At 34.3% G+C, this 20,391-nt stretch overlaps 1 protein-coding gene across 2 annotated transcripts in view; it reads left to right on the forward strand.

The window, feature by feature from the left end:
- LOC142353094 (adenylate cyclase type 9-like) overlaps positions 1–20,391 on the forward strand; it is a 55,787-nt gene that overhangs the window by 24,364 nt on the left and 11,032 nt on the right. For both annotated transcript variants that reach the window (XM_075405289.1, XM_075405290.1), the window contains exons 8-9: positions 11,297–11,515; positions 18,702–19,064. In XM_075405289.1, coding sequence (XP_075261404.1) covers positions 11,297–11,515; positions 18,702–19,064 — 582 coding nt within the window. The remainder of the gene's footprint in view (positions 1–11,296; positions 11,516–18,701; positions 19,065–20,391) is intronic.

The raw sequence follows: 20,391 nt of genomic DNA on the forward strand, positions 1-20,391 counted from the left end.
GATAGAATGGTTTTGAACTTTTTAATATCACAAAGTTTATCGATTTTTTAATAAAACTTATGATTTTTTCAATTTTTTTTTTGAAATTTTTGTCATTTTATTTGCAGTTTTTGAGTCCTTTTTTGAGTTTAACGATTAATACTGGCCAACGAAGCTTTTTAAGTCTTGCAGATGGGTTTCATGACAAAAATCCAGAGGCAAAAAATGTTCTTTGAACATTTTCGTCACCGCGAAATGTGGAAAGTTTTCTTCTGAATTTTGCACTTTCAGTTTTTTATATGATTTAGTTACTAACAAGGCTAGAATCTCATGGACAAAATTTCTAGCTCTCTCTCTTTCTCTGTGTGTGTGTGTGTGTGTTGGTTGGCGTTTCTTTCCTTCTCTTTCTCGCTCACGTTTTACCTCGCACTCTCTCTCTCTCTCTCTCTCTCTCTCCTTAACTCTTTTGTTGACTTCAGCGGCTGTTATGTGGCGTGATAATATCGTCTATTACCCTAGCCTCACGCCTTTTCAATCAAGCGAAAGCTAACCTCACTAAACAGTGGCTAGGTGCTGACAACCGCCCGCCGGTCGTTTGAGAGCAATTCGCCCGACGTTAGTCGGTTATGTTCTAATATATCAGACAACTAATATATCAGCTCATCGCATTAAATAGTTTGCTAGTTGATTCCCGGGTCGAGGTGTCACCACCACTCAACGCAAAAGTATGTAAGATAAGCGGTGAATCCGGAAAATTTTGTGAGATTAGCGTTGAATGCGGTGAAATGACATAAATTCACCGCTTAACTTAGTGGTGAACTTACATAAAGAACTTACTCTAATTAGAGCTCAGTAAAATTTGCAAAAGAGTTTTCATCAAAATTTTCAGACCCCGGATTTGACCACAGAAAAAATCATTACTTAAACATAATATTTCATTACTGTATTTTTATTGGGATCAGCATTATGATCATGTCATATTTTAGACGTTTCATGGCGAAACACAGGATAAAGAATGATCTCTCAATACAGTTTGCAGCACTTTAAATTTGCAGCCCTGAAAACCACTCAGAACTTAAAAAATGCATTCTGAAATTCTCCTGCAACTGATATCTTCCAGACAATTGTGCGTGCTAATTACAAGTGGCTGGGAGGTTATACTTTTTCAGGACAACCTGCTGGGTGTGTACACATGTTTACTATATTCGGCAGTTTTGCCAGGTTCTAGACAATGGGCGTGGGTTTACTGGTTCGGGCAAGTACTTTTGTATAATGATAAATCATTGCTTGCAACGTTTTAGGTTTGTTAATGTTATCATCATGCTCAGGGTGCATCACTTGAAATTTCAAAACTACTTTGAAATTGTCATTTTTCATCATGATTTTTTGATGAACTTTATGCAAAACAAAACGCCAGAGATTCAGAGACTATTTTCACAAAAAAGAGACTTATGCTTTACATACTGATAAAGCACGATACTTTTAGGACATACTGATGCAGTACTGTCGAACTGATAATAAATAATTGGATTATGGGTCTGTACTATTATGAAACACTGTGTTATACTGTACTATGTTATACTATTGGATTATGTAGTATTTTGCTATAAGACCAGGATCCGGGCCGCTATCTCATATGTTAGCTTTTCTTGAACAATAAGTGTCTGGATCATTATCATTAAAAATAAACGTTATTTTGCAAGCATCATGCAATATCTTGTAAGATCAGCGTTTGATGCAAATTTTCGCAACATAATTTTTAATAGCCGCACAGCGATAGCTGGGGCTATTATTGGCCTTCTCTTGGTTTTTTACAATTCAAAGAATTTGAATTGTATTGGGGCGCTGTCTTTTTTTTTAAGATCTGTTCACACATTTTCATGATTTTTGAAGTCAAATTGGAGTAGTGATTTTGGTCACGCCGAAACAGGAAATGGAGCGAAAATGTGAGTGGTTTTGCGGCGTGAAATTTTTTCGCTCTAAATTTAAAGTAGAGTGAGAAAACGGTGTTTGAACAAAAATTCACTTTCTCGCAAATGGTTTTTTGTTCACATGCGGCAGTTTCACTTTGATTTTTACTGTTTTTTCGATTTTGTGGATCGGATTTTTTTCTAAATGGTTCTCCCAATCCATTCATTGTCCGTTCAAGGTCTAGTTTTCTATTTAGTCAATGAAAATTCTTTGAATTGTGCGTCAGGACTTGTCCTGCTATGTTTTTTTATTTCGTCATCATGATTTTTGTTACGACCATATGACGTCACAGCCACTTTTCGTTCATTCGTTCATGCAATTTCAACTGGATGGCCTGTTTGACGTCATTTTTCGCTCTTAGTGGAGCGAGTTTTTTGTTCATGCGCGTGATTAATTTTTTGGTCACACCTGACTTACCTCACTTTCAAAAATGACTTCCTCACTTTGAAATTGACTTTTATTTACTTTAATTCAAAGAGATAAGGTCAAATGGGTGTGTGTCACTCAAATGAAGGTTATTTGAGATCAGCTAATAGAGGCAGCAATAAATTATACAAATTTTTAATCAAAATATAACAGATAAGCCCTTAATGAAAAGACGAATTTTTTGGTCTGTCTTTTTTACTGTTTTTAGACTGCCGATCTACGAATCTGTTGCGGCTATTTTCTGGCAATCTGCCAGCTATGTTTTTTCAAATTCGACTGGATTATTGTGTTTGAAATAGCTTGTGCTTTAAATCTGCTTCTACTTAAAATAATTTGAGTACAAGTCCATATGTGATCAGACCAAATCAAAATTTTCCCATTGAAACGCAATTGATTGCATTGATAAGAAATATAATAAAACGTAGATAATCTTGCCAATAATAGCCATTTTGTATTGCAAAGAAATTTTAAACGCTGTCATAATTTCTAAGAACTTGCATGCTATCAAGAAACAAAATCCATATTCAATAGACATAGTAGCTGTATGATATATAATAAAAATAAAAAGTTTGAACTAGTTTGAAAAATGCTAAAAATGAATTGTAAAAGTAAAGCCATTTTTATTGCATGACAATTAAGCACCCCAAACAATTTTCTGCAAAGTATGATCAAAACTTATTGAATCTACATGTATTCATTAAAATCTAGCACATTTTTTACACATATCATTGAAAAGTTTAGAAAGTAACAATATTTTTTTTCTAATAGATGTTAACCGATTAGATTTACATAACTAAATGGAAAAATGGAGAGAAGATGAATTGAAATTTAAGCACTCCTTGTATCCTTGTTTCCTAACAGTGCGTTTGTCTGGCTCACTAAGCCGCTGGAATTTTTACATCACAGCTATTTCCGTCCAAAATAGTTTCTAATCGCCAGGTATATCTGCGGTGTAATTTGTTTTTATGCGCTGGAAATTGTCTTCAGCCCCTACCAATTTTGTGTCCCGGGCTGATCAGCCAGAGTGTTTCAGTAATTAACCACTGTAACTCCAGAGACTGTATATAGACTTTTTACACCTGTACAGATTCTGTTCATATCACAATCTTCATTTTCTTCAGAGTAAACTCAGAGTAATTTTTTCAGGATAAATTTGTACTTAAGAGTAAATTTCTACTTCTGATTTATCCTGATTTTGATCTGTTCATAACTATTATCATGCATTTATCAGCCCAATTAATTTTATCGAACAACTCCTCTCAGTCTAAAAACCATTTGTTTTAAACCTGTTTCAGTTTTGATTGTCAGCCTAAAATATACAGTTTTTAACTTGTTTCAGCGCTGGTTGTTTATCGCACCACAGGTATATTCACACCATACTACATCACACAATGGCAAATTCACACCACACTACATTGAGATAAGCCCAAAATAAATATCCAAGATATGTGTTCCAGTGAGACCAAGCACAATCAAACTGCAAATCGCGGTAAATCATTATATATTGTGTTTCGCTCTCCGTGTTTTCTATGCCCCCATTTGCAGTTTGTGTTGTTACAGAGCATGTTACTTTTCACAAAGAGCGCGTCCACGTAAAATTATGTGCGCAGTATGCTGGGGAGATGAAACAGAAGGGATTCAAAAATTAAATGAGTTCGAACAAACGCTTTTTTTTGAAAATTGAGTGCAATGTTAACGATGTTTGACAAAAAAGCGGAATTTTTCTCAGAATACTTCTGAAAAATAAATTGATAGCAATGTGTTAAATGGTTTGAATGGTAGCTTAAAACAGACAATAATGAAATGTAAAACAAGTCTTTTCTTGAGCACCACAAAAATCAACGCTACTAATACTTAAAGATTTTACAACACTTCAGTTTGTGCAAAATTTGACTGGGTGCGACAATAGTTGAGGTTTAAAAAATTAAACAACAATTTTCATTAGAATTAATTGTGAGTTATGTAATTCGAAGGATTATGAGAAGTTTTTACTTCTACATAATTCTGAAAACAGTGCAAACAGGATGAGTTAATTTGTGTCAACCTAAAAAAAGTCAGGTAAATTTACTTGAACCATGTTCAGGTAATCGGATGTTCAGGTGAAACTCAGGTAAAAAGACACCTGAAACAAACCTGAACTGTATTTCAGGTGATTTTTTACCTGAACGAGTTCAGGTGTAGTTACCTGCAAAATTTTTCTTATTGTATTCAGCAAGGAAACAAAAACAACTTTCTGCAGACAAAATTATAAGAACAAAAAACTCAAATTGTAGGTGAAACAGCAACACAATTATCAAGCAATATCCAGTTTTTTAATAAGTTTCCCAAAGTAACGATTAAGTATACTATATTTCCCACTCTTAAGCCCTGCTGTTTTTTCTAGCTCAAACAAATCCTCTCAGACTCAATCAGAGTTTCAGAGCAGCGGTGAACACCACTAGTGAACGGGCAAAATAACGGTTTTAAGGGGCATTGATCTTATTATGGAAATTTATTCTCCCAAAAGAAAAAGGCGCCTCAGAAGGGGATAGAGTTGTAATATAAATCAGTACCATTTGATCGACGGCAAATCTTTTGTCGTTTAAAAGATATGTCGGAAAATATCTGATCCATTTGATTGTAAGGAATATTGCTTTTCATGAAAATTGTCTTACTCATCGGGGAAAAGTCCAATCAAAAGGGACAATAAAATATCTTAGAACAGCATCTTCATCTTCAGAATTTGGATTCAGCCGCATTGAAAAGTTTTGAAACGAAAATAGAAAGAAAATCGTAAATTAGCAATATAGGAACGGCGAGCATTCAAGGTGCCACCAATTTTCTGATTCATTGTAGCAACATTTTTTGATTTCAATTTTCCGGCTTTTTGTTGCTTACGCGGTTTTCTTATTTTCACATTCTCAATTACAACCAGCGTTTCATTAGACAAAGATTGTGTTGAAAAAAAGTAAAACCTTAAATTCTCTCAAACGAAGATTTTAGCAACCATATTAACCGTGCGGTCTTTTTTTAGCTGCAGAGCTGTAAGCTGAGTGGAGCTATATTGCAGTGTCCTTAGTTTTTAACGACTTGAAGAGGAATTTTGGCTTTCTTAAGGTTTTTCCGACTTGAAGAGAAGGATTGGTTTTCTATCGGTCTTTTTTGTTTATTTTTACAGGAAGTATTTTGTTCATACGGCAATTTGACCTATAAGCAAATTGAGAAAAGGTGTCATGGTAAACATATTATTGTTAAGCGAGGAAAATTGATCAGACACTGCGTTCAGAGAATGACTTTTTGAACTTAAGAATGTTTTTGAGAGAACGGCGCATATAGATAACCCTATTCAGCCGTTTTTTGTCGATTAGGCTCATTTTTTTTACTTGCGATTTTGTTCTTTCCAGCAACAGTTGTTGATCAATTCTTTCGTAACAGGTAGCTTCCTCTAATTGATACCACGAACTTTTAGAGAGCCTTCTAAATTTTTTCAAGTGTAAAAACTTCAGTTAATTTTAAGTTAATTTATGGATGTTTTTCATTAATTTTTCCTTTTTTTGATCTTTGGGTGGAATTTTTCTGAAAACACAGTGTATATTGCAAGATTCCCCTCTCAATTTGTGCATTGAACAACATTTTGAACGTGAGGTCTTTTTCTTTATAAAATTGTACATACACTAATCCGTTTTTGCTATTTTTGTCCAACTTTTCTTTGTTTTTGTTCGTTATTGAATTTAATTGAAAGAAAATGTCTTTCGTGTTCAGTTATTTGTTTATTCTCACGTTAAAAAAACTGGTTCATTAGGTACGTTTAACCTATTCGATGAAAATTTGATTCTTAATTATGTTTTTAATACATTTTTTAATATAATTTCAGTATTAGACAATTTTTTTTATAAATTTGTAATCTTTTCTTATTTAATTATTAGAATTAGATAGAGGGGTGGGTGTGATGTTTTTGAAAGATGATTGCTAAATAAACCAATATACTTATTTTTTTGATCGATAATTTTTTGTATTGTTCCCCAATTTCTTTGTTCTTATGTTTTTGTCTATTTCTTCTAATCTTAGGCTTCTCGCTGTAATTGGTCTCGGCAATTTATCAGTTCAGAATTTTTCTATAGTTGTTGCTGCTAAGAGGTGAAAATTGAAATATAGACATGGTTATTTTCACTAAAAGCAATTACACAAATTTTGTTTTTTTTCAGCTTTTTTGTTACTAGCAGTTTACAATAGTCGTTTGATACTATACTCCTTTGTTTTGGATGAGTGACTTACATAGGAATTTTTTAGGCTGTTTTGCTCTTTTCATATTTTTTAGACTGTTTTGCTCTTTTCATATTTTGTTTGTTGTTTATTACTTCTCCGTCAAATATTGGGTTGGTAGCAATCAGCATTTGCAGGAAACTTTTTGCGAAAATTTATTTTTGGTTCCGTCCGTCATCATATTTTCTTTTCTTCGAGTTTCTCTTCATAAACCCATTTCAAGAAGATAATAATATTCTTTTCAAGATATTTTTCCTGCTGTTGTTTCAAAATGCATATTATATTTATGCAGAATGTGCATTAGATCAGTCGTGATGGTCATTTTGCTACTATGAGTCGGTTATGGAGTTCTTCTGGTTATGTTTTTTTAACCGGAAGTACTATCCGTTCAAACGGCGTTTTGACTTAAAAGGGATTGAGTAAAATTGCTGTGTAAACTATTTAAATTCTGATCGAGAGGCGTTTCGTATCATGCGCTTCAATCAGTGAATGGCTTTTCCACTTTGAAAAGTGTTGTTTGACAGAATGCCGAATATAGATAAACATTTTAAGTCGTTTTATTTCGTCCAATTGCTTTCTTTTGGTTATATTTTATTTTTTGTTGACAAAAATTTCAACAGAAGCTGTAAAAATATCTGAACTGAGGTATTAGTACCACAGTGTTTTTGAGAGTCTACTAATGCCTTTCAAATTCAAATGCGCACACATTTATCAATTCTTAAGTTCAATTTTGACCTTTTTTTAAATTAACTCCTTATTTTGAATGTTAAGGTGGACGGTTTTTTTCTCAAAATTAGTGAATATTGAAAGTTATTTTTTATTGCATTCCTTGACACCTCTTCATAACGAGAGGTGTTTGTGTTTTATAGAATTGTACACATGCGTGCCCAGTTTTGACAGTTCTATTCCACTTTTTCTCATTTCTTTGTTTGTTTTTTATTACTGGAAATTTTTTTGCGGAAAATCAAGGATCTTAGGTTCTTTTTAATAATAATTGATTTAATTTTTGGGTTTCATCGTTCAAAGTTTAGTAATAATTTTTTCATAAGTGCGATTTTTGAAAAAGATGACAGTATTCTTGCGAAGCATTTTCTTGTTTTCAATTTTTGAACTCTGTTTCTATTGTTTAATCTATACAAGTGGACAACTATATAACTTTTCCAGTTTTCCTTGCCTCGAATGCTAAAAAAGGAAATTTGTTTGTTTTTTTCTTCATTTTTTCAACTTGAATTTTAAATTTTAGAAATTGAGAGCTTTTGTTTCTGTCCATATTCTCCACATTCTAGCGTGTATCATTCTATCATTATCTTAAGGCCTGTGTGAAACAATAATAGAAATGAAATCGTAGATTAAAAATGTAGGAACGGCGAGCATTCGTTTTCTGATTGAATACAGAAACATTTTTTATTGTCAATTTCCCCGCTTTTTGTTGTTTACGCGGTTATCTTATATTCTCAAATAGTACCAGCGTTCCATTAGAGAAAGGTTATGTTGAAAAAAAAGTAAAATCTTTTTAATTTCTCTCAAACGAAGTTTCTAGCAATTATATTTATGCTGCGCTCTTTTTCACTTGACCGGTTTATCTCCTGACGTTGGAGGGCCTTAGGTGGTTGAGTAGCAGCTCTCCTAGAGCCTTACGCCGTAATGTCTCCAGGTATGCAATTTACCGAAACTAAGTATGAGAATTTTAATGTGTGAAGGGCAGTTCTTAATCTTAACGTTTGAGGTCCACTCCAACCAACCCCAAGCTCCCCCCTTTCACTCGTCCAGTCCTCCACCTGGCGATTGGGCCTACACCCTTTTGTCCATTCCTCCTAACCGAACCTCCTCATTTTCTGACCAATACCAACGCTTGACCCCACCCCTGAGATCCTCACTCTGCTTACCCACCCTAATGATAGATTCTCTAAGCCGCAGCTGTCTGCTACCCAAGCTATCCGCTTGCCAGTTATTTGAGAGCAATTCGCCCAGTGTTAGTTGCTTAGTTTCATTTTTTACTGAAATTTTTCACGTTGTCCATTGCTTGTTCCAACCCCTCAGGTTATCCATTGCCAGTTCTGTAGGTTGTCGCCCCTATGGAATTTGCCCCACCTGTCGGTTGGAGCCATTCTTCCAACATTTGTGGATGTCTGTTTATTCAAAGCTCAGCGGGGAGTATAACAGATTGAATCAAATCATCACGTGATCTCAAGTTTTACTAGCATGAAACAAACTTACTCTCTCGGTTAAATTGTTTATTCGACTTTAACAGCTCAATCGTAAAACTCATTTACAATCTAACCAAGAATATTGTTGCTCTTGAAACAGTTTTGTTTCATGAGATTTTAAAAAGGTAGTCTTTGTTAGTGTAGTATTCTGATAATCGGAAAGTTTCAACTAATCTGTTTTTTGTTCGATAGCTTGAAAGTTAAAATTGAGGCTTTTTCCATCTTCTAGCGCGTTTTAGGAACCATAAAAATCAATAATGAATTTCTGCGGATTTTAACAAACTAAAAGGGCTTTTACGTTTTGTAGCGGTTTTTGAAAGAGTATCAGATCAGAAGGGAAGGTATGCTCATCTACAGTTAGTGGAAATGATCAAATTGGTTTCTTGTTTTAGATAAACCTATATATTTAAAATTTCATTTTGAGTAGAATTTTTTCTGCCTGACCAATTTTCCATTTTTGCCAGGAAAATTTTTCCGAATGACTAGCAAAAAAAAAACAAAATGTGAACTGAACAATACACAGCTATGGAGACAGAATAAAAATGGTTTACTATCTAAGCTCTTGCTTCACTTTTGTACCACAGCAGATACTATAACTACGCAAACATAATTGGATAACTGCTCTCTTATTTTAGTCATCTTTACGAATAGTCCTATTTTTTTGGAGAAATGTGATGATTTTTTTAGTTTTTAAAGGCTTTGATCAACGTACACGCCTGTCAGAATTGCAACCATAAATAACGCTGAGGCAAGAAATGAATTAATAAAAGCATTTTTTTTTGGATTGCACATTTAACTTTTCATTTGATCAAGCTTGCTGCCAAAAAAGTTCCGTTCGTTATCAATTGAAAAACGTTGTCAAAATCAAACGATCGAATGCAAATTAACGTATTAATTTACAGTACTCTTTATAATTTTTCAATTTGTTCGCAAATCTATATCCTCAATATGTGCTCATTTAATGGGGGCTATATTTAACAACTGTAAATTCAATTTCAAATGAAAAGAACGTTTTCAAATGTTTAACTTATTTAAGATCTGGGATTGTATAAAGGAAGATCTTGCATTCTAAAATCTGCCACTGTTAAAATCTGGCATTCTAATACTTGCACGTGCAAATTTCAGTTCACTGTTAATCACAAAAAACTCAATGTGTACGTTTTTCTGGTTCAATTTTATTTGCTCTCAAATGAAGTTTGTAGCAATTATATTAATCCTATTGGTCTTTTTTATGCAATTTTTTGCTTGACCTGTTTTTTGTCTGGCTCATTTGACTTTTATCCTCAAAAATGCGATAAACAGTTTGCGCTGGGTGGGTATTAAGTGGCTGAGCAGCTCTCTCAGAGCTTATTGGTCTCTAAGTATGCAATTCACCAAAACTGTTTTGAGGTTTTCGGGGTGTGAGGGGGCGGTTCTTAGTCTTAACAATCTGATCCCCCCTCAGTCACCCTCCAACTCACAGCCCCCACAAGATTTCCACGAGAGTCATTGTGTTCAGTCCCTGGTGATATCTGTACAACTCAATCATGAAAGAGTGCTATGACTTGTTTCAGATGATCTAGGCAAGATTGAGCTGATCACATCCCGTATTGAGAAACTGCGATGCAATCGATACAAGAAAGGCCGTTTTTTACCGAATTTTGTCGATTTTGTGGGTCTTTGATATAAGAACTGCCGATTATTGTCGTTTTTGTCGGTATTTAATGTGGGAAGTGTTGATTAGCGTTTTTTCGGTATCGTCGGCATTTGATGTAAGGGTTGATTATCGTCGTTTTTTGTTGGTATGGTCAGTCTCAATTTGAGTTAATTACAAAAAAGTACAGTAAAACAGTGAGAGGTGGTGCAGTGGAGCGGAAGGTTGCGAGTAATCTTGGGTTTGTATGTTTGGATCCTGATAAAAACGGTCCATTTTGTAAGATTTTAGAACAGAAAAAGCCGACAGTTCCTATATTTAAATGCCGACCAAAACCGATCAAAACGACGAAAAAACGTAAGGGTTTTGATCGGTTTTGGCGAACTATAACCGACAAAAACCGTCGATTTCTTATGTTTGAACTCGAAAAAATTCTCAACTCGGGATCGGCCTGAAAAATGGCCTGATTGACTCTAACGACGGAGAGACGAGCAATGTTATATCTGGATTTTTCTGTAATAATAACTAATAATAAATATCGGAAATTGGGTACTAAAATGATTCTCAAAAGCAAGCAATTTACTATGCATAAAATTGCGTATAAAATTGAGCATTTACCTTTGCCAATTTGGTTTTCGATTATACAAGGCACCCAGGTTGAGGTGCCAGACGGAAGTGACCTCTGTCAGACCCCAGCCCCACGGTATGTTTCCAGAGCAAAATTACAGAGTCTGCGATTTGGTTCGAGCGCACCATAGTATGAGCAGAGGTCACTTCCGGGTGGCACTTCCACCCGGGTCTTCTTTCGAGAAATTCAAGTAGCATTGCATCTTTGCAGGTGTGTGCGTGGCTTCGATGTCTGTCCGCTGGTCTTTTGATGACAGCCTACTGCGTGTTTGTGGTTTGGAACTGCGAATTCCCATTCCGATTCCCAATTGAGACTCTGATTGCCATATTCCTTCTTATTCTCGGCTTACTAATCCTGGGAACACTGGAGTTTGAGCTGCTTACTAGAGCAGACTTTTACTCAAATATACACGAGGAGGCTAAGAAAAAGGTGAGCAAAGATTTTTAAAAAAATTGTAAACATCACTATTCTATTTGCATCACATATACTACCGACCCAATGGGTGAATTGTTCATTAATAACACTTCAAACACTCACGTGCACATTTCAAAATCCCGAAAGTCTGCAGGCCAGAAGTTGCTACTCAGCCAGAAGTTGAATTTCGTTGACTTTCGTCATTTTAAAACCTGCGCGTTTTGTGTTTTAAGCATGGTTAAGTGACTCTGCAGAAATTACTTCAAAATTTTGACTTAATATCTTGAATGGCTTCGCGGTTCTCGATAAACGCCAGAAGTTCTCAGTGACTTCAAGCAGAGTCACTTAACCATTACTTCTGTGAATAACCGCTCTGAAGCGCTACGGAGAAATACCTTCCCGGCTAATTATGCTTTTCCTCTTTTCTTTGAAATATTTCCAAGCAGGAGAAATTGACAAAAAGGGTAGATCCTCAATGATCGATAGGAGACAACAATTATGCTATCACTCTTTAATCATTTTGCACATAAGAAGTTTGAGTTCAGGTCAATAACTCAGGAGAGAGACAGATGTGAGATCTAGTCCCATTATAATTTTGAGTGAAGATAATAGTAAAATAACAAATCCAGTACATTAATGAATGCATATATAAGGCCAGAAGATTAAAGGCACATATTACGGTTAATGTCTCTAATCTGTTCACAATAAGTTTGATTCTTATGAACAACATTCAAACTCAAAGCAAAGATTTAGGCCTTTGGTCGATTCAGTCGATTCTCTTAACTGAATTTGTTTTCATTTGCTCAGCAAAATGTGGTTTTCCTACAAAAGCGAGTTAAATTCGAAAAATAAGATCAAAACAAGAAAAAATGGGAATAGATTTAAATTTTTAGTATTTGATTATGTTGACTAACAGTTATCAGACAGAGTAAAGAACATAATAAAACGAATAATCCTTCCTATCTGAATACGAAAGATCTAGCCAACAGAAGGTTTTGGAATTTAAAGCTTGGTCGATTGGACATTGGTTAAAAAATATAGAGGATTCAAATTAAAGGCTTATTGTACCCTCAATTGTAAGGTAACAACCTAGCTGTGGTATAAGCTAACTCCATATACCAGTATGGAATTAGAGCTTAGACGGCTTGAACATTCTATATCCACAACCGCGTCCAGGAATGCTACCGTTGCACCGAAAATCTGCTGAAGCAGCAACTTTGCTAGTTGATAAACCAAACTTATTATAAAATGTTGTTAACAATAAATGAGTGAAATAAAATTTTAAAAAAATATAACTAAACCAATAATTTAATAAATATTAAAATAAAGTAAATAAATGAAAAAACTTTGAATGTGCAAACCCAATATCGAGAAAACGATTTTTTTTAAATAAACAAAAAAAATTTGCTATCGCTCAAGAAAAAGTCCCTCAATTTCTGCAGTAAATTATTCCATCATTTTTTGGAAGGCGTTTCTGTCAAATTATGCGTTCAAGTAGAAGCAGTTTGGAGAAACTGATTTCGTTTTCTCACGTAGATGAAAAATTAGTTAAATTTGCCACCAATTGTAATTTGTGAATTAAAAGAGCGTTCTCATTTGTAAAATCAAAAACTCTTACATTCAAAACTCGGTTTTGCAGTGAAACATAAATTATTCTGCTACGCTTTGATTAATTACTCTGTATTTTAAAAATAACTAAAAGAAATGCTTTATTACATTTTTTGCTTGGTTTTTTTATTTCGTTAACAAGATTTTTGTTACGATCATATAACGCCACAATTACTTCAAATTTGCTTTTTGTTCATTCGTTCATGCAAATTTGACTGAATTGAGTGGGTGACGCCCTTTTTCATTCTTTGTGGAGAGTGCTTTTTTGTTAATAGCCGCCCTCATCTTCTCAGCCGGCTATTATAGCACTTCTATTTTTTTACAATTCAAAGAATTTGAATTGTATTGGTGCGCTGTGTTTTTTCTTTTTTTAAGATGTGTTCATTAATTTTTCAATGACTTTGATCGTTCAAAACGGGATAAACAGGTAAAACCCAGCGGGCATTAAGTTTCATTAGAGGCGCAAAGTGGGATTTAGTTGTCTTTCAAGTGCTAATAGTGGTGCAGTTGCTGGGATGGCCTTAATCTAAGGTTAAAATGTCATTTTTAGGAGTTTTTGGGCTCAAAATGGTGAAATTTTTCAAGTTTTTGTGATTTTTTTGAGTTTCTTTGATTGATTAGTGTTAGTTAGGTTGAAGTTTTTAAAAGTTGTTTAAGGTCGTTTGCGACACAAAATTGCTTGTTATTACCAATTTATGAGCTATAGGTTTTGGTACTACAAACACAAACTCGCGAAAGGATACCAATTTTTGCAATTTTTTCAGGTTTTTTGAAAGTTTTTGTCATTTTTTGAGTTTTTTTGGACCTAGGTGCCAAGAAACCTCCTCTAGGGTTTGATAAAGGGTTAGATGATAGATTACTGCATAGTTTCTAGTGGTAATGGAATGGTTTTCAACTTTTTGATATCATGAATTTCAGCATTTTTTGACAAAGATTGCAATTTTTTCATATTTTTTGACATTTATTATCATTATTCAAGTTGTTTGAGTCCCAGGGGCCAGAAAATCTCATTAGCGGTTGGATAATAAGTTAGTAAAAAAGTTTTAGTTGCCATGGAATAGGTTTCTCCTTTTGAATATCACAAATTTTAGCAATTTTTTTTGACAAAATTCGCATTTTTTTCAGGCTTTTGAAAATTTTTGTCATTTTTTCAGTTTTTCCAGCTTCAAGGACCAGGCAATCTCCTTTGAGCTTTGTTAATAATGCACTTCATAGTTTCCAGTAACAATGGAAAAGTTTTTAACATTTTAACGTCTCGAATTTTAGCATTTTTTTAAATAAAATCTGCAAGTTTTCCTGAATTTTTTGTCAGTTTTTGATTTTCATCCATTCTCAAGTGCATAAAAACCTTTTTCATGTTCTCATAAAAAGTTACTGCATAGTTTTTAGTTTCAATGGATTTGTTTTCAACAATTTAACTTTTCGACTATGGAAGTTTTTTTAAAACATTTGTATTTCATTTATTTATTCTTGTCTCAGTAGACAGGTAACCTCATCCAGTGTTTTATAGTATGTTATTATTAGCCGCCCTCATCTTCTCAGCCAGCTATTATAGCGCTCCTATTTTTTTTTTACTTCGTCGAATAAAAAAAAGTTTCGCTTTACCTCATTTTGCCGCCTTTTCAACATTTTACGTGAAATCTTTTTGACTTCTCTAGGCTAGTTTCTCTCTTCTCTCATTCTGCTAAAAGTGATTTTGAACATCAGTTCCTCAGCAAAGCAATTCAAAATGAACAGAGTTAGTACAATAGTACAAAATTGGATGTCAGAAATAGAAACGGGATAAACCCATAAAGCCCAATTTTAGATGCCCGCTATTTGAACGTCGTTCCTATAAGTCTTAGTTACCCTCTCTAATGCTTATTGGTATTAATAGTAGCCCCTGTAGCCTCTCTCTAAAAAACAGAAGTACGTTATGTTCAACTACGAAATGCCATCAAAATAAATCGGACTTAAAAAATGTTTTTGTGCAAAAATTTTTTTTTCAATATCTTCTGTTATTTCAATCCCAATCATGCTTATTGGAATCAACGGCGGCTATTTTCCGGCAATCTGCCGGGTATGTTTAAATAATTGTTAAATGCTAGGGGGCAGTTGAATGGCTTTCAACATTTTAATAGAACGAATTTCTGTTTTTTTAAGTTTGAAATTTTTTCTAAAACTTATTGCCTATCGATCTATGAGCCAATGAGTATTTTAAAGCTTGGAATTGGGTTACTGGATAGCCTCTAGAGACATAGAATTGATTCTGAAGATATTTTTATCACAATTTTTTTTAAATTTTCTGATAATTTGCAACTGATTTCTTTTTCTTAAATTTTTTGGTCATTTTCGAGTTAATCATCGATCTTCAAGGGCCAATGAATATTTTTCAGGTCTTGCAGATGAACTACTGGACCGATTTCAGAAACAAAAATTGATTTTGAACATATTTTTGAAATAGGTGTTTTTAAAGGGAAAAAAATTGACATAGGTTTGAAAGCTTCGAGTTTTAGCAATGAGTATATTTTGTTTAGTTTCGATTCTTTTAATTTCTCAATTTTTTGAGATGATTTTGTTTTTGCTCTGCCTGAATTGTTCAGTTGATCTGCTGGTCAGGTAGAGTACGTCTGACCTTTTCATTCAATTCTTTGAATTGTATTTCAGGACTTGTCCTGCTATGTTTTTTTACTTCGTCGAATAGAAAAATGTTTCGCTTTACCTCATTTTGCCGCTTTTTCAACATTTTGCGTGATATCTTTTTGTCTTCACTAGGCTAGTTTCTCTCTTCTCTCATTCTGCTGAAAATGATTTTGAACATCTGTTGCTCAGCAACTCAATTCAAAATGAACAGAGTCAGTATAAAAAATTGAAGTCAGAAGTAGAAACGGGATAAACCCATAAAGCCCAATTTTAGATGCCCGCTATTTGAACGTCGTTCCTATAGGTCTTAGTTACCATCTCTAATGCTTATTGGTATTGATAGTAGCCCCTGTAGCCTCTCTCTAAGAAACAGAAGTACGTTATGTTCAACTACAAAATGCCATCCAAATAAATCGGACTCAAAAAATGTTTTTGTACAAAAATCTTTTTTTTCAATATCTTCTATTCTTTCAATCCCAATCATGCTTATTGGAATCAACGGCGGCTATTTTCCGGCAATCTGCCGGGTATGTTTAAATAATTGTTAAATGCTAGGGGGCAGTTGAATGGCTTTCAACATTTTAATAGAACGAATTTCTATTTTTTTAAGTTTGAAATTTTTTCTAAAACTTATTGCCTATCGATCTATGAGCCAATGAGTATTTTAAAGCTTGGAATTGGGTTACTGGATAGCCTCTAGAGACATAGAATTGATTCTGAAGATATTTTTATCACAATTTTTTTTAAATTTTCTGATAATTTGCAACTGATTTCTTTTTCTTAAATTTTTTGGTCATTTTCGAGTTAATCATCGATCTTCAAGGGCCAATGAATATTTTTCAGGTCTTGCAGATGAACTACTGGACCGATTTCAGAAACAGAAATTGATTTTGAACATATTTTTGAAATAGGTGTTTTTAAAGGGAAAAAAATTGACATAGGTTTGAAAGCTTCGAGTTTTAGCAATGAGTATATTTTGTTTAGTTTCGATTCTTTTAATTTCTCAATTTTTTGAGATGATTTTGTTTTTGCTCTGCCTGAATTGTTCAGTTGATCTGCTGGTCAGGTAGAGTACGTCTGACCTTTTCATTCAATTCTTTGAATTGTATTTCAGGACTTGTCCTGCTATGTTTTTTTACTTCGTCGAATAGAAAAATGTTTCGCTTTACCTCATTTTGCCGCTTTTTCAACATTTTGCGTGATATCTTTTTGTCTTCACTAGGCTAGTTTCTCTCTTCTCTCATTCTGCTGAAAGTGATTTTGAACATCTGTTGCTCAGCAACTCAATTCAAAATGAACAGAGTCAGTATAAAAAATTGAAGTCAGAAGTAGAAACGGGATAAACCCATAAAGCCCAATTTTAGATGCCCGCTATTTGAACGTCGTTCCTATAAGTCTTAGTTACCATCTCTAATGCTTATTGGTATTGATAGTAGCCCCTGTAGCCTCTCTCTAAGAAACAGAAGTACGTTATGTTCAACTACAAAATGCCATCAAAATAAATCGGACTCAAAAAATGTTTTTGTACAAAAATCTTTTTTTTTCAATATCTTCTATTCTTTCAATCCCAATCATGCTTATTGGAATCAACGGCGGCTATTTTCCGGCAATCTGGCGGGTATGTTTCTTTCGTGTGATTAATTTCATGGTCACACATGACTTTCTCCACTCTCAAAAATGAGTTCATCATTCTGAAGTTTGCTTTTTTTATTTTAATTCAAAGATATAATGCTATATAAGTGCGTGTACCTCTAACTGAAAAGTATTTGAAGGAAGCTAATAAGAACAGCAATAAATCGAACAGACTCTTAATCGAAACAAAAAATGTCAGAATTTAAGAAAAAGTTTTTTTCTTTTCTGGCCTGTTTTATTACCATTTTTCAAAACTGCAAATATACAAATCTATTGCGGCTATTTTCTGGCAATCTGCCAGCTATGTCGTGTTTTGTCTCAAAGTGTATATCATAAGCGTGAAAAAGTCAAAAATGTGAAGAAATAAGGCATGTTTGGGCTTCAATGTTTCAAGAAACATAAATTTTGAAAAAGTCTCGTCGATCATTGATTGAGTTTTTCAATAATGTTCTAATTATACCAACTTTGTATCTCTCCGCAAAAGTATACTTCGCTCGGCCAAAATTTGCTTAACTAAAAAAAGTAGGAACGGTATAAAGTCTTTAACCTCTACTTCATTGGGTGTTGGTACGATAAGCTTTTACTAAGTTGAATTTATGTGTGTCAAAGATGAACTGAAAATCAATCTATGTTGCAAAAATTCGACAATAATTTTGTTTTCGAAAACTGAATGTGTACTGATGGCTACTTCCTAATTTGGGTCGTTGCTCTCGATAACCTCTCGAATTAATATTTAGGATTGATAGTTAGGTTAGAATCGTTAAAAGTATAACAAAAGAAACCAAACAACAATAAGGAAACATAAAAAGAAAAACAAATGATCAAATTGCAAATGAAAATGTTTTCTGACAGATTCAGGTCAAATAGCTGTGCTGTAATTTGGTTCATTTGTTTGAGATGCTCATTCATTCGCTATCAACATTAGCTATAACTCCCAGCATACCTTTACAGCTTAACATTTCTCTGGCTTCTCCCTCACAAAAAATATTCCCACGGATATTCCGTCAATCTTTCATTGCAAGAATTTCGAATTTCGGAACTTTGCATGCTATTATCATATTGAAAAGTGTTTTTATAATCTGATTCATTTAACTACAGATATTTTAACAGCAGCATATTTTTTCATTCCACGCTCACTTCTCCTACAAAATTTTTTGCCGCCCCCCCCCCCGCCCAACCCTTTCCCCAAACTCTACGAATATGTTATTTGTAGTCAATCCCTAATTTATTTTCCCAAACCTTACGTATCCCTTATTAGTAACGGCCGATAGCACCAACTAGATGGAGGGGTGCGGGTTGAAATGACAAGGGCACCACTAAGAAGACCCTGACTTTTCAGAATCTAGAGAAAGCTCGGGAGAAGGCCAATACTGAACTGCGAAATGTGCTGCCTGAGTTTGTGATTAGTCATATTGAAGACAACTCGTCTCGTTCGAACTACTCAAACAGCCGAAAGAACTGTGCCATTATCTTTTTCTACACCGACTTCTTCGAACACTACACTGAGATATTCAAAAGCGGGATGGAATGGGTAGAACTGTTGAATGAGTTGATTTGCGACTTTGATGATATCTTGACTAGGCCGAAGTATTCTTGCATCTTCAAGATAAAAACCATATCTTCAACGTATATGGCCGCCAGCAATTTGGCACCAGGTCATAAAATACTGGACTGGAAAATTCAGGCAGTCAAATTACTGGAGGTAATGACTTAGAGATAACTATATAGAAACCAATTAAGAGATCTTTTTGGATCTAATAAATCTTAAGGGTCACGAAACGAAATGGAGCAAAGCGCTTATTGGTAACATGATGCCGTTTTTGTCATCAAAATTTGCTCATTTTTGGAGGACCATGAGCTATGAGGACCAACTTTGTGGTCACATGACACATGGGTAGTGGATAAGAAACAAAAATACAGTTGTAATATCCCCCCCTCCCCAACTTTTCCCGCAGCTTTATAATTTTATTTTAAATTGCTTATTAATAGCCGCGAAAGATAGCTGAGGCTATTATTGGCCTTGTCTTGGTTTTTTTACGACTCGAAGAGGAGTATTGGTTTTCTTAAGGTTTTTTTACCGTAAGTACTATTTGTTCAGGTGGCGTTTTGACCTGATAAAGTGAGTAAAATTGCCGTTTGTACAAATTTTTCTGAGCTGTTTTCTTTTTTTACTGAGACAGAAGGATGGCTATGAACTGTTCTTGAACCTCAATTGCCTAATAATGAAAAATCTATGTTTACCTCAATTGTTTTTTCTTGTTTAATTTTACTTGGAGTTTCCAATTTAGTTTTTTTTATTTTTCAGAAATATCGAATTGGTTTTTTCAAAATTTATGTATTCTCCACATTCTAATTTGATTCCAAATCTACAGATTGACGGTCGGGGGATGAAAAAATTTTCCCGAAAGGAAGATATTTTTGAAATTTTTTTAGAGCTAAAAATTAAGGAAGCAAAGTGGAGATCAAAGAATTCGCAAAATTTTGCATATCCAGCCCCCAAAGATTAGTTAGACAAACCTAATTGGCAGGTCAAGCTTGCTAATCAAACTAACAACAAATTGGAATCGACCAGCTTCCAAAACTTTATCAATTTATCTCAAAAAATCCTGAAGCACTTTTCTGAAAATTTAGGCAAATTCTCCAAAGCAATTTATTTCCCATGTGAGCAGTTTAAGTTTGATTCTCTGTCTTCTAAAAGGGGATAAACCAGTATAGCCCAATTGTCTGAGCAACTGGTAGAACCTTAGTAGGCTTTAAATGTACGGCACACCAAATTTACCAATTAAACATAATTTCATGCGTGAAGGGCATTTTGGAAGCACTCTTGCCCCCCCCCCCCTTACGACATTTTCTACCTCCTCCTCATACTAAGCTTCTAAGCTTATGCTAACAAAAACCAAACGAGCCAACCTCTTGTCATTAACTGACGATAGGCCGTTATAGTTTTTTAATAATCGTTTTGACAGAACAACTGAAAAATTTGCAGAGTTGCACTCCTGAAGTCAGGATGACAAACTGTTTTGTTGAGA

The sequence above is a fragment of the Convolutriloba macropyga genome, chromosome 14 (assembly GCF_964194025.1).
Source record: "Convolutriloba macropyga chromosome 14, txConMacr16.3, whole genome shotgun sequence".
In the NCBI taxonomy this organism is placed as follows: Eukaryota; Metazoa; Xenacoelomorpha; order Acoela; family Convolutidae; genus Convolutriloba; species Convolutriloba macropyga.